Source organism: Furipterus horrens, unplaced genomic scaffold (assembly GCF_987537825.1).
Source record: "Furipterus horrens unplaced genomic scaffold, mFurHor1.1.pri manual_scaffold_15, whole genome shotgun sequence".
NCBI classification, from domain to species: domain Eukaryota; kingdom Metazoa; phylum Chordata; class Mammalia; order Chiroptera; family Furipteridae; genus Furipterus; species Furipterus horrens.
In genome coordinates this window covers 19770589-19784512 of record NW_028327185.1, presented here as the reverse complement: position 1 = coordinate 19784512, position 13924 = coordinate 19770589, and the positions used below count along the sequence as shown (strand labels likewise).

General features: G+C 44.2%; 1 protein-coding gene across 1 annotated transcript in view; it reads right to left on the bottom strand.

Annotated features, from left to right (window-relative positions):
- Positions 1–636: 636 nt before the first annotated feature.
- MAP3K21 (mitogen-activated protein kinase kinase kinase 21) overlaps positions 637–13924 on the bottom strand; it is a 40029-nt gene continuing 26741 nt past the window's right edge. Inside the window, exons 5-10 of the mRNA XM_090263281.1 lie at positions 10983–11223; positions 6733–6855; positions 5305–5455; positions 4816–4913; positions 2770–3552; positions 637–1128 (exon numbers count right to left, since the gene is read on the bottom strand). Of these exons, the coding sequence (XP_090119407.1) occupies positions 716–1128; positions 2770–3552; positions 4816–4913; positions 5305–5455; positions 6733–6855; positions 10983–11223 (1809 nt within the window). The 3' untranslated portion in view covers positions 637–715. The remainder of the gene's footprint in view (positions 1129–2769; positions 3553–4815; positions 4914–5304; positions 5456–6732; positions 6856–10982; positions 11224–13924) is intronic.

The following is a 13924-nucleotide window of genomic DNA, read 5'->3' as shown; positions in this document are numbered from 1 at the left end:
AATCTTGTACAAATGCATTTTGGAGTTCGAATGGATAAAATTTTTATAAGTTACATTCAGTAAAACTTTTACAAGTTACATTCAGTAGATTTTCCTCAAGGAGAGAAATAGTGCATAATTTAGGTGAGAACTGGACATACTTACGCATTATAAACCTACCGTGGAGTCTAGGTACTTTAAATAGGATGTTGTATCTATAGCTATCATTTTTTAAAAAATAGACACTTTTACTTGCTAGTATCACATTATTCTTCTTGGCTTTTTGTTGCGCAAGAGAGAGACAGAGACAGAGAGAGAGAGAGAGACAGAGAAAAAAAGGGGGAAGGAAAGGAAACGAGAAATAAAACAAGGGGAGGCAGGCCGGGCAGCAGGGGCCTGCCGTGGCCTCGCCGCTCCCCCACACGAACAGACGAGGAGATAACGGAACAGCAGCCACACGTTGTGCTTCCGGTAACCGTCCCCAGCAGCTCCGCGTTGCCGCTCTTGCGTGTTGCAAGGTACCAGGTAGGAATCCAGTGGATAAACAATCTACGCAGATCGCTTACAGTGATTACATCCATTTTTTGAGAAGTTAAGACATCCATTATCGTTGCAGGAACGTGGCCACAGCTTTGGAAAACAGCAGCATGAAACAACTCAAAGGTAGACACAGTGTTTTAATTTGTTCACCTTAAAAAAAAAAAAAAGAAAGAAATGCTTGAACAACATAAGGCACTTAAGACAGGAATTCTTTCTCCAGCTCGTAGATGGACGGACGGCTGCTCCTGCTCTTCATCCGGCACAAAGGCACCGTGCAGTCCCTGCTCTGGCCCTCCACGTCAGTGTCCAGTAAGGAAGGCACATGCGACATAGTTCTGTCCTTGGCACTGAGGGAACAGTGAGGGGTCGGTTCTGCACCTTCCAGACCAGGGTTGGCCTGGGCAGGCTGAGGCTCTGTTCTCCCTGGGAAGGCCTTGGGGGGATCCGCGGGGCCTCTCAGGGAGGGGGCGCGAGGCAGAGGCACAGTGGTGACAGTTCTTTGTCTTCCGGGCAGGGTCTCGCTCGGCAGGTTACTGTGAGGACCGTAGGGGGAGTGAGGCCGCCCCCACCCCTGCTCAGGGGGCGGCGCAGGGGCTCCTGTGGCACCGGCTGGTTGAGAAAGAAGAGACAGTGTATGATCAGAAAGGCAGTGACATCTAAAACAATGCTTATCAAGAGAGACCTCTAGCAGGACAGTTCGATTACGTAATCACTTTAAAGTGAGTTTCCATAAAAAATCCCAAACACAAACCTTTGGAAACTATTAGGACATAATGCTTGTTTGATTTCTTATGAAAAAGTCCTGTAAGACTGGAAAGAGGGCTTCAGACTCTGGAAACCACATCTGTAAATGGAGCCAAACTGTCCTCAAATGCTTAGGCCAGCAATCAATTGAATTGCTTCATACACAGGGCAGCTTCCAAAATGGATTGGGCTGGAATAAAGTTAAGACTTAAAAATGATGGTTAGCCCTGGCCAGGTGGCTCAGTTGGTTGGAGTGTCATCCTTTACACCAAAGGTTTGCTGGTCCGATCCCTGGTCAGGACACATACCTAGGTGGTGAGTTTGGTCCCCAGTTGGGGCATGTATAGGAGGCAACTGACCAATGTTTTTCTCTCACATCGGTGTATTTTCTCTCTGTCTCTCTCTCTCTCTCAAGTCAATAAACATCCTCAGGTGAGGATTTATTTATTTATTTATTTATTTATTTATTTATTTATTTATTTATTTTCAGGTGAGGATTTTTTTAAAATGTTAATATTAAATTTCACTTTCAGATTATGATTTGAAAAACTCATGAAAATAGGAAAGCAGTCAAGGTTTTACATGTTACCAGTTCTCTTTTTGTTCTGAAGAACTGACTTATTACCACACCAGCAAATAACTACGGGCTTATAAAATTAAGAGAAAGAGAATGGTTTGCTATTGATCATGTACATAGAAATGTACACTTGAGACCTGTAAAATCTTCTTAACCAAGTGTCACCCCAATACATTTAATAAAAAAAGAATGGTTTCCTATGGGATTATTGTGCTAGGATTTCTCCTGGTACAATTATAAACGATTAATACTTCATTGTATGACAAAAGCATAATAAACCAATTTACTTACAGGCAATGAACAATAACCTGAGAAATTCATGTCTGAACAAGAAGAGGGACGGGAAAGGTGAAGAGAATGAAAGCACTTCCTGCATTAATATACTTTATAACCAACCCTCGAGTGGCATGTGACAAGGTAAAATACAAGTTTCATGTAGTTTGTCTCAATACTCAGGACAGACCTGTGAGTGGCAGTGACTGTCTTCACAGACAGAAGTCACAGTCCACCCCGTGAGCACCTACTGTGCCCTTCGCCCTCATAGTAACCCTGCTGAACTCCATCGGAGCGGCCGGGTGACGCGGGAGCCCGTGCCCCGGGGCAGGGCGACCACCAGTGCTAGCTCCAGCTCTCCCCTAACTCCTGGACAATAATTTGGACAACCTGTCTTCTCACCACGAGGGACACAGGACAGTTATTCTCACGTGCGTTTTCTGTTTTAATATGCTATCACATATTTAAGTTACTAAAGTTTAACAATGCTTTTCCCAGAATCCAAATGATAATTACATGAAAGAGTAGGGTACAGTTTAAAGGTCTACAGGAATGATGAAAACAAATTTGTAAATGGAATCACTAGGAAATGTAATCATTTGTCAGACACGCATGTGCACAGTGGGGTCTGTGCCTTCGACCACAGCGCCACCTACCTGGAGCCTGAGAAACGTTTCGGTCAGACATGGTCTGCGTGCGATGTGCTGCTCTTTCCTTGGAAGAAGCACAAGGAGGCATGTTCTCATGGGTCTGCTCGGAGGGGGGCAGACACGGGTGTCCCCACACACCACCATCGGCCTCACGTCTTGGCGTGGAGGTTGGCTTATGACAACCCCTTCCAACGGCGGGGCAGACATCTGCAGCGGGCACGTCGGGGTCACAGCTGCCGTGTGTGCTGCCCTCTAACGAGTCTTCGCCTTCCGTCTGCAGCAAGCACCTCGTGGAGAGGGAAGGCCTGGCCAGCAGGCCCAGAGCGCTGGGCGAGGGCAGCGAGGCCGGGCTGCCGGGCCCCTCGCCTGCGGACAGTGGCCGGGGGCGATCGGCAGACCCACCACGGGGCCTGGGTGCCCGCTGGAGGAGCCCCTCGCGTTTCCTCCTTTCTTCCCTGGGCCCCGGCACCTCTGCAGCCTGCGCTCTGGACAGCTCTCTGAGATCCAGACCCAGGGCCACTGAGGCCAGCAGCACAGTGCAGCCGTACAGGGCAGACTCTGTTCTCCTTTTCGGGGACCTGCTCACGCTGCCTGAGGGGGTCATCTGGGGAATGCTAGCAGCCGGGCTCCCTGAGGCAGCCTCCTCCCAGCTCTCAGCTTCCAGAGGGTTCTCTCTCTGGCCATCTCTCGCCAGAGGTGAGTCAACATAGGCTGGACTGGGCAGCTTGATCTGCTTTGTTTTTCTGTGCTCTGATCCATCAGCGGTGAGTTTGGGTTCTTCACAAGCACCTAAATAAAGGTACAGATACACACTTGGTGGTAGCATTTTACAGTGAAAATACTCCAAACTCTATGTAGAATGAAGCTAAAACCTAATAAATATTCTAAACAAAAATGCAGGCTGGAGGCAACCTTCAGGCAGGACAGACAAATGTAAACCTTTTGCTCATTAACCTTCAAGTGAACTACAGTTAACTTAATGGAGACTGACTGAAGAGTCAGCCAAGTATATCCTTTTATTCCTCTAACTGTCCTTTGGAGGAATGATTCATAGGATCGAAATAGTCTAAGAAAGGAAAACGTGGGATTACTTCTCTGATTAATGCCTCTATCTGCACAGACACAAAGAATGAACCATATACTACAGAAATCACAGTTTTAGTACTATTACATATTAGTATCTTTATTAGTCCTCCAGCTACGTTCGACAATGAACCTCTGGCCTTCATAGGGAAGAGTCAGGACACCGTAATAAGTCGAAAGTATTTTCCAGGGATGACACAGAGCCTGCCTCATGTATGCTCAAATGCATTTTAGGAGGTATTTATACTGAAAACACGTCCTCATGAAAATACAGAAGAAAACTAAACATGGGGAATGAGTGACAAGTGCTTGTAAAATTGAGCACAGCACTGATAATAGAGCAAAACAATTTACACTGTTTTGCTAGACATATTTAATTTAAATGATCAAGGATAAAGACAATTTTTTCTATGATAATAATTCTTAAAGTTTTTCAACAATTTCCATTCCTCTTCATACTTTTATCCAAATATTGAGTAGGAATGCTGAATATTAAAAATAATTAAGAGCCATATAAATTAGAGATTCCACACCACGGCATCACCCTCTAAGCAATAATTTTTCATAGTTGACCTGCTGAACATAATAATTTTATATCAAGAGGTGGCAATTAGCCAGAAGACCCCCCACTTAATCTAGCAGAATTTCAGGGTGTCTACATTTTCATTTTTATTATCTCATAATAAATTATTTTGGTTCTACATAGTTAATTATGATACAAATAATTTTTCTGGTAAAAAAAAAAAAAGGGCAAATTCCTAATAAAAAAGGTAGAGCCAAATTACCTTCCACCATTAAAGACAGGGCAGAAAATAACTTTGAACTTTAAAGGTATAAGAAATGCTACTTGCAACCCTTGCCCTCATTACTTGAACGACTATCTGAGGCTATCGGAGCAAAGCTTCTAGAATCCAGGACACACAGAAGCTAAGTCTGACTCAAACAAATTATCTTTTCTGAAGCACGTACCTGGCTGGTCCACAAATAATGATGTCAATGGCATGGTTTTCTGATTTTTTATTAAGAGAGTTGACCAAGGACTGTTGCCGTCTGAGAGAGGTCTTATTCTACAAGAGAAAGATGTTTATTTTCATATAATAGAGCCACATAACAAATTAGGTTTTGAGGAGCTAATAAATAAAGCACAAACAAAACCTTAAAATGAGACCGAAAATACATCAGCGATTTTTAAAAACTACTTAACTAAATAATAATTAATTTCATAGGATAAACTCATCCTAGAAATTAAAATCATATTCGGATATCTCTGCTTTATTCTAATTTCTTTTCCAAAGTTGAGTCTGTCCAACGCGATAGTTACAAAGGCTCTGCCAGCTGTCACAATGCACCTAGAACCCCCAGCTGTCACAGTGCACCCAGAACTGCCAGCTGTCACAGTGCACCTAGAACTGCCAGCTGTCACAGCGCACCCAGAACTGCCAGCTGTCACGCACGCACCTCTCTTTGCAGTCAGTTCGTTCTTTCATTTGAACTGAATTTGGTCCCCAAGTACAACCTTTTCTCTTGAAATTCCTTTTTACATCTTCAAATTCTTCTTGTCGACAGACCATGTTCCGCCCCCAAGTTTTATTGCTTTCATCTGATGTCACTAAACAGAGAGAATCACTCATTAACTAATTAAAAAATGTTAAAGTCAAATGAATGAAATCAGTTGTAAAACAACCTGACTCAAAACATGTCAACATTTAACGCTGAAACAAAAGAAAAAACAGAAGAGCAAATCAGAGGAGGAGGAGGAAGCTGGAACTGAAGATTGCTGCTGGTTCCGGTTCACTGTGTAACCGAGATAAACTCATGTCTAATCATCTCCCAGCTTAAAGCTCCTGCTCTACCCAGCCGCCGTCCTGGACACCAAACTCGCTGACTCATTGCTCTCGGATTCCCCTGTCCCTACGGACCACTCCATAGCTGCCGAGTTAGGTCATGTTCCCTAAGGGCTCCGGGGCTATTTGGGAGTCGCAACAGTATCCACTGGGTGAAGCTGTTTTGAGAAGTAAATGGACTAATGCATGGGAGTAGCTTAGAATGGGGTGCAGCACACAGCAAGTGCTCAGTGGGTGTCCCTGTTATCTCGTGCGGGGGCCGGGTCCCAGGCTCTCTCTGACCCCGTCACCGGCTCACCATCACTGCCTTAGTGAGCAGAGCGCTCTCGGTTGCTGTTTGCTGTCTGCCATGCAGATGGATGACGAGGGCTGGGTGGGATGGGAGAGCGTTACTGCAATTCATCTTGTATCAATCGACTCGCTGGAAAAAATAAGACCTCTAAGATCACTATCGATTTCATTACGATACTGTCACTGGGAAACTGGGAAATGCGCCAAGGGTGCGCAATGGCGGCAGGTTCCTGGAATACGAGGAGGCTGTGTGACCATCTTTTCCACCAACTGATTCTATTCGGCACCAGGGAAGAGATGCGTGTGCCCACAACCATAACACGTACCCTGAAATCTGAACTTCTCAGAGGATTAGTGTCTTTCCACGCACTTGCAACTGACTTAGGAATCACGGTGGAAAATGGCTATTATGACCACACACTTAGGAACCCACTCCTGTCACAAGCCAGGGGCTCTAAAAACACAATTTAAAACATTATGACATTTCTACTCTGCAGCCATAAAAAGATGAGGTGCAGATAAAAATAATATATAATGTTTATATGAAATATACATATAACCAATTTTTCTTTAAAAAGTAAGCATTTATACATCCATGTAAGAAAATTAGATTAAAGAATGCAAGGCTAGATTTTGTATTCCAAATAGTAGGGACATCTATTCGAGGTCAAACGCTTAGCTCCAGCCAGCTATGGACATGTCTGCGTCACAGGAGCTAATCATGATGGGAAGGGGCAGGGAGGGCGCTCACGCTGTATGGCCCGGAGACGAGGGATCACCGTGGGGCTGCTGGGCGGACTGGAGCCGCTGCTGTTGAGACTCCTCCGTTTGTCCAGGTTGGGGGATGCCTGCACGGTGATTTTGTGCTGGAAATCTGTTCGATGGGAGAAAAAGGAAGAATCGAGACGTTGTGGCTCTCAGTCACTTCCACAGCCACGTCCTTAGCACACAGCCATACAAGCAAAGATTGCCACGCAGCACGGACGCCGTGTATCTCAGAATCTGTTCCCCGGTTTCTTACTTATCTGCCATTTAGGTTTCAAGTCAATAATGATTCAGCATCTCTGTGAGTTACGGTGGAGACACACGCCCACACCCACACAGAGAAACGAAGTATTACTAAGTGCTTATCGATCATATAACTTTCCGGGAAGGGCTGCCTTCATCTGGGTTGACACTGTTAAAAACAAAATGGCAGGAGAAGACTCTGGAAGGAAATAAGCGCTGGTTCTGTCATTAGCAAACTGTGGCCCTCAAACCAGCAGGAAACCTCCCTGAGCCTGTGCCATCTGTTCCAGCGGAACAGTCCTCAGGGGTGTCACGGTGATGAACACAGAAAATGTAGGTTATGGTGGGATTCACGACACACTGCCCCCAAATACACTCCTTAACCTGTCATATTTTGACATGACCGTCCCACTCTTCATCACCCCTGTATAAAAATACTCAGGCCTCACTGTGTCTTTGGGTTCCAATTTCCTTATGAAGGCTCCCATGTGACATACAATTTACATTAAACAGGTTTTATTTTTTAAATAGATTTTTCCACTTTTCCTCTGTTGATGTCTTTGTTAGTTTAATTTTCAGACCCAACCAGGGGCCGTAAGAGGGTCAAGACACACCTGTTCCTCCCCTACATATAAAGGCATTTTGTGGTTCGAGGCGCCCTAGAAGTGGTAGCTACAATTCCGTGCCTGTAAGACAGGCAGGTGTCACAACAGAGAGACACAAAGAGCTATGGGAATATGTGAGAGGAACAGTAACGTGACCAGAGAGAAGAGGAGACTGTCTGAGAAAACTCAGTAAACTGTCCCCCCCCCCCAAAAAAAACCAATTGCTGGAAACTCAGACATGGATGAAAGAAATCACTGGGTGTTCTTTCAGTGCCTTAACCTTTGATTGATTTTCTATTGACTGGGATATTTTTACAGCTCAGCAGGGGCAGAGGTTAACTTTTAGATTTTGTCTGGTGATGATGCAAATAATTTCTGTCTGGCAAAAAAAGAGACAACCCCAAAGGTTATGGTTTATTGTCATACTGGGCATTAACCAGGTTTGTATTTAACCTAGCAGTCTAATCCTAACATTCCTTTATGAAATGGCCCATAAACACCTTGCTCCTCTAACTCTATGCGAACCAACTTTAACTGGTTCCCTCATTAATTAGTGAGTTGAGTAAAATCTTTGACATGCGCTCATTTCATATTTGCAGAACTACAGTTTACCTTTTTGAAAATTATACTTAAAAGAACCACCTGGTATTTAAAATGAGGAAATGGAATTTAGTAAGCAAGACAGCCATCCAGTTATTCATGTAGAAATATGAAGTCTTCTTGATATTGTCTTCTCCCTGACCCTCCGTATCAAATCAAACACAAAATATCTTGTGAATCCCGTGGCATATGTTCTCCTCATCGTTATAGCTGAGAAATTCATATTCTAGATTCCGGGGTTAACAAACTTGGATTTAAACCCCGCTTCACCACTTACTAGCCATATGAATTTTAGGAAAGCAAATTAAGCTCTTTAAACCTCAGTACATTCATTTACAAAAGTAGAAAACAATCATGATTCCTACTTCATAGGACAGCTATGAAAAACTAAATACAGAAAAGTACAGAGAAGACTCCGCACATGGCTCCGGCCCTAACAAACGCTCGCTCCATGTCTGCTGCTTCTTGTTCTCCATCCCAACCATCATCCACTTCTTCAGGAGGCCTTCTGAGACCTCCTTTGACCAGGTCACATCTCTCTGCTAATCACTGACATATGACTTTTCCCTCACAGCAGTTAATAATTATAGCAAGAAAATAAGTATTTGTTTAATCATTAGCTGAAGGTCCCCCCCCTCCTCCAATACAATGTCCGCTCCACACGGGCAGAAGCCACACGGGCAGAAGCCACACGGTCTCCAGCACCGCTGCCTCCCGTCCCCGTCCCCGTCCCCGTCCCAGCTGGCACAGTGCCTCATATATACAGAGTGCAGTCAGTCTTTGCTGAACGGATATGTTTCCAGTTTAAGATTTTAAGTAACGTGAGGACAGAGATCATGTTTATCTTATTGTAATCCCTAGTCTTTGGTTCATGGTAGATCCTCAAGTGTTTGTTGGCTGAGAAAACTGTGCAAGGTTTGCAAGTTTCACACTGGTGCTCATAGTTAATTGCTGAGAATTGTGTGGCAGGGTGGAGGGGGGTCTGGAAGACAAAGCAAATAGAAATGAAGTCCCAGATGGGAGGCTTCTTCTATCGACCAAGTAAGAAATTATGAAGGACGTGAGCGGGCAGAGCAGTTTAAGAGGGAAGGAGAGAACACAGGTCTACGGGGCATGACAAGAGACTGGGCTGGGGGTGGGGAGGTGGTAGCAGAAATATTCTTACCCCCTGATATGAAACAGTTTATTTTAGACTGTAGTGCTTTATAAAGGTTCGACTAGCCCCATGATTTGTCATAACATTATGGAAGCAAATTCTCTATGAGGTGTTTTTTTTTTTTTTTTTTTTTTGATTTCTTAATAGGAGGAGCCTCCAGAGCAGAAGGCAGGTGTGCTATCCGCCAGGCTCAGAACTGGGACTCAGAACTGGGCCACAGCACTTGAGTGACAGATCATGGGCAACAAATGGTGGGAGAAGAGACACTAAGCTCCCCCACTCCTGCCAAGTTTCCCGAGTGAATCAGTGACTATTAATGACGATAACAGAGTCACAACACAGACAGAAGAAAGCTGGGGAAGCTGGGGTAGCTAAGAGCTTGAGAAGAAAACTCCTATCGGGTGCTTCTCTGACTTGTTCTATCATCTGTACCTAAAAGGAGAAGTCTCATCATAAACTAGACTGTTTTAAATTATGTCTGATTCATAAGATAGTCTAGTCAATGGTCCTCCCAGTAAAAAGCAAACATCAGAAGAGAACCTGGAAAAGGACTTCTTTCTTTTTTCCCAGAGAGGACCCATAGCCTGTCCTCACCTCATCCAACCGAACACTCAAAAACGTATGGTGTGCACTCACGACCGTCCCATACCAGCGTGGGGACTTCTGAAATAACCTACAAGAATCCCACACTATGCTCAAGACTGCCAGCACTGTGTAATAAGTATTTTACAGGACAACATATACGTACTTTATATAAAACGAAACTGTGGTTATTATTATTTAAATCAAATCTCCACGCCATTAACAAATATCTTAGGAAAACACTAGGATCCATAAACCACTCCAAAATATAAAACACACCCAGAGAAGTAGAGCAGTACGTTGGTAGAGGTATGTAGATCATTAATACACACTCTAGAAAGTGCAGCCAGCCTTGTTCTGTCCCCACTCTTTCCCGTTAATAGAAAAAAAGTCACAAAATAGGGAGGGCATTTGGTTTTCCCTTAAATCAAGTATGAAACATAATATTAAAGAATTAGTTTCATAAATATGTTTGCTATTTTCTATCATTTAGCTTCTCCTAACACATGGGATCCCTCTGTTATCGTCACATTGATTTTAAAATATTTTTGAAAGCTTCCCCAGATTTCCTGGTTCATGTTCATACCTACAGGATTTTAAACCTTCAGACGAAAGTAACTAAATATAAACTTGATATATTTTGTTGGCGGTGCTAACAGCGTCACCCGTGTCCCAGATGAGTGCAGTTCCCGGGTGACACTACAGAGCCTATGGAAACAAGAGCCCTAAAGGTGACAGAGCACTTGTTCTGGACTTGGACTTTCAGGGGCCTTGCAGTGCTAGGTCAGTGCACCCGGTACAAAGGAATTCTGCTGATTTCAGCCCATTCAGGAAAGTCCTCTGGGAGGCGAACACCCAGCTATGCACCGCGATGCCACATGTGGAAACTCATTCGTTCATCCCACAGTGGCCAAGAACTGAAGGAAGCAACTGAAGATACTCAATGTCTGGGAACCTCATTCCCCATTTCTTCCCAGGTCTGATCACACCAAGTGACTGATGATGGGGTGACATACAAGGGCCTTAGGAGACATGGAGATAAACTCATACCTGAGGGTAAGCTGATTCGATGTCCATCTTTGAGCTTTAAGCGACTTCTCTTGAACTTCCCCTTCCTCTTCTTGACCTTGGGCTTCTCCTGGTTGAGCTGGAATATGAGGATGTTGAGCTCACGCTCTAGCACGTCGATCTCTCGCTCTGCCAGCTGCTGTTCCCGCCGCTTCAGCAGCTCCTCCTGCGACTTCTGCTGCAGCGCGGCCCGGCTCAGCTCCTCCTCGCGGGACCGCAGCTCCTGGGACAAGAGGGACACCAGCATCACCACCCAGCAGGCACCTGCCCCCCTTCAGGCCCAACACCGGGTCACCGCAGGCTGCGCAGGACAGCGCTGGCTGCAGCCCAGGGAGTCACGGCTGAGACCTGCTGGCGCACCACCAGCTCAAACCAGTCTGAAGCCGGTGCACAGGCCCCTCCTTGTGCTTTCCGTTTTATGATCCTGAAAGGCATCACTATTTTTTAAACTCTATTTTAACATTTCTCTCTCTCTCTCTCGTCTATATAATCATCGGACACATAAAATGCACATTAACATGTAGCCACACAGTGCCGATGTGTGCGATCCAGTTTAATGTAAACCCAAAGTTAAAGCTTGGCTAATTAAAGGATGATTATTCTAGTTACAAAGGACTCCAGTGCAGGGTTCTTTACTTGGGGACTTCATAGGGTATTCAAGAATCTGCTTAGAGATTAAATCATCTTGGTGAAGAGATTGTGGAAAAAAAGCGAATGTGTTAGGAGTCAGCTGAAGGCCTATCAGACATGAAAATGAGACATTTCTAAAGTCAGAAGCCAGTGAAAACGAGACCAGTTACAAAGCTGTTCGGGATGCCATGGCCGGCCGGCAAGTGTCACTGCAGCTGCGGATATCATGGACGAGCAAAGGTAAGCCCCCTGGCTACGGCGCTGTCTGATTGAAGTCCAACTTCCTCCTGGTTTGGTTTCAGAATTACTGAACTTCTGAGACACAGAAAATCTATGGACTTGTATTCCTATTAAAAAACCTTATTCAATAGCGAAAGTGAAAATTCTACCAAATTTTTGAACCATATCCTCTTCTTATTTTATTTCTGCAAAGTGTCCTGTCCTTTCCAGAGACAGATAGGACTTCGGGACTTTCTCTTCGAGTTCCCTGCTCCTCACTCAAGCCCTCAAGGCGTCGGCCAACGTGCAGGGACACTGCTCCAGACACGCTTAAGCTTGGAATCGACTACTGCCAAGGGCTCTGTGGGAAACCCCGCCTTCTCGGGTGGAGCCGGGGCTGTGAGCGCCGTGCAAAGACACCACGCTTTACACGGCCACACAGGCTCCTTGGAAACAGGATGCGTGAAGAGACTAAGATGCAGCACAGGGAAGAATCCAGAGCTGAACCTGGGACTAAATGCCACTTCAGTCCACTAAGCCCTTGACTTTTTACAGATGGACTCAAAGAATAACTGGAGGCTGTGAGTAGTTAACATAAAGGAAATAAACAGAAGTCTATTCTTCCACAAGTAAATATAATACTATCAATAAGAGACAGAGGATGCCCTGGCCGGGTGGCTCTCTTGGTTGGAGCGTTGTCCCATACACAAAAAGGTTGCAGGTCTGATCCCCAGTCAGGGCACATACCCTGAGGTTGCAGGTTCCCCCAGTCAGGGAGCATAAGGGAGGAAACTGATCAATGTCTCTCTCTCTCTCTCTCTTCCTCTCTAAAAATCAGTAAACGCATCTGAGAGTCAGAATGAAAAGAGAGAGAGAGAAGGAGGAGTTCTAAAAACAATACAAAAAATTATTTCTTCAGATCAAATGAATTCTGAACTTATGGTAATTCTACCAAAGTGGACTGTAATTCACCTTTGAAACAGTCTTTAAATTTATTTTTCTACACAAGCTTCATAATCAAAATTGCTGGTGAAATGATTTACTTAAGACCAATTGTTATTCAAATCATTCTGGCTAATAAGCAGCAGCTGATTTTTTTTTTTTAGCAGCTGATTTTGATTTACAGAGCAGTTCAGCATTTCTTCATAAGATTGTGCCAGATGTAAACTACCATGTGCTGCTTTAAAAATAAATAAACAAATAAAATATTATATATATATTTTAAAAATTATGGAATGCATTATTGAATTGGTGGCCTTCTCCAACCAGTTGGTCCAGACTGGAGATTTTACTGTCGTGTATTTGGGGACAGGGGGTAATTTCCAGTCACTTCCAATTTCTAACTCATTACTGTACGCCGTTTCGTTAAGATATTACTTTTCAGCGGTGCTGATATCAATCCAATTAGCTATTGTGGAATGAAATGGCATGAGGAAGAGATAAGGGGAGCACATTCAAGCAGGGTTTTGTTTGTTACTGCTACAGTAATTGAATGAGAAAACATTTTTAATTCCAGGCCCCAAGCTAAAATGTGAATCCCCCTGCGATGACTTGACAACTAAAAGCAAAAACAAAAAATCACTTGCCTAAAACTTCATAAGAGAAAAAATGAAGGTCAGAGAGAAAACAGCCCAAGTACTCTTCCGTCTGGATGAATTTTAAAACATTCCCAAGTAAAAGGAAAAAAAAACACACGGGGTATCAGAACCCCTTTGAATAGTTTGAAATTATGAAGTACACAAAACATTCTTTTGGTTGCTGAGATTACTAAGTAGTAATATTTGTTTAATTGCTTGGCACAGTCCATTCTAATGGCAAATCCAGACTCCTGGTAAAGATGTTAATCATTAACGGGGACATGCCTTCATATGGTGGTTCAAAGACACTCTCTGCGCCCAACGCACAAAGGCAGACACACAGAGATAAGGAGCCAGGAATTCAGGGAGGAACCAGTATCTGCAGAGGCTACAGTTTACTGAATAACACAGAGCGCGGCCAAGTTACTGACCATTAACTCCAAGTCTGACGCCTCCTACCTTAAGCAATCAGTGAGCGAGAAAGGAGATAGAGCACGC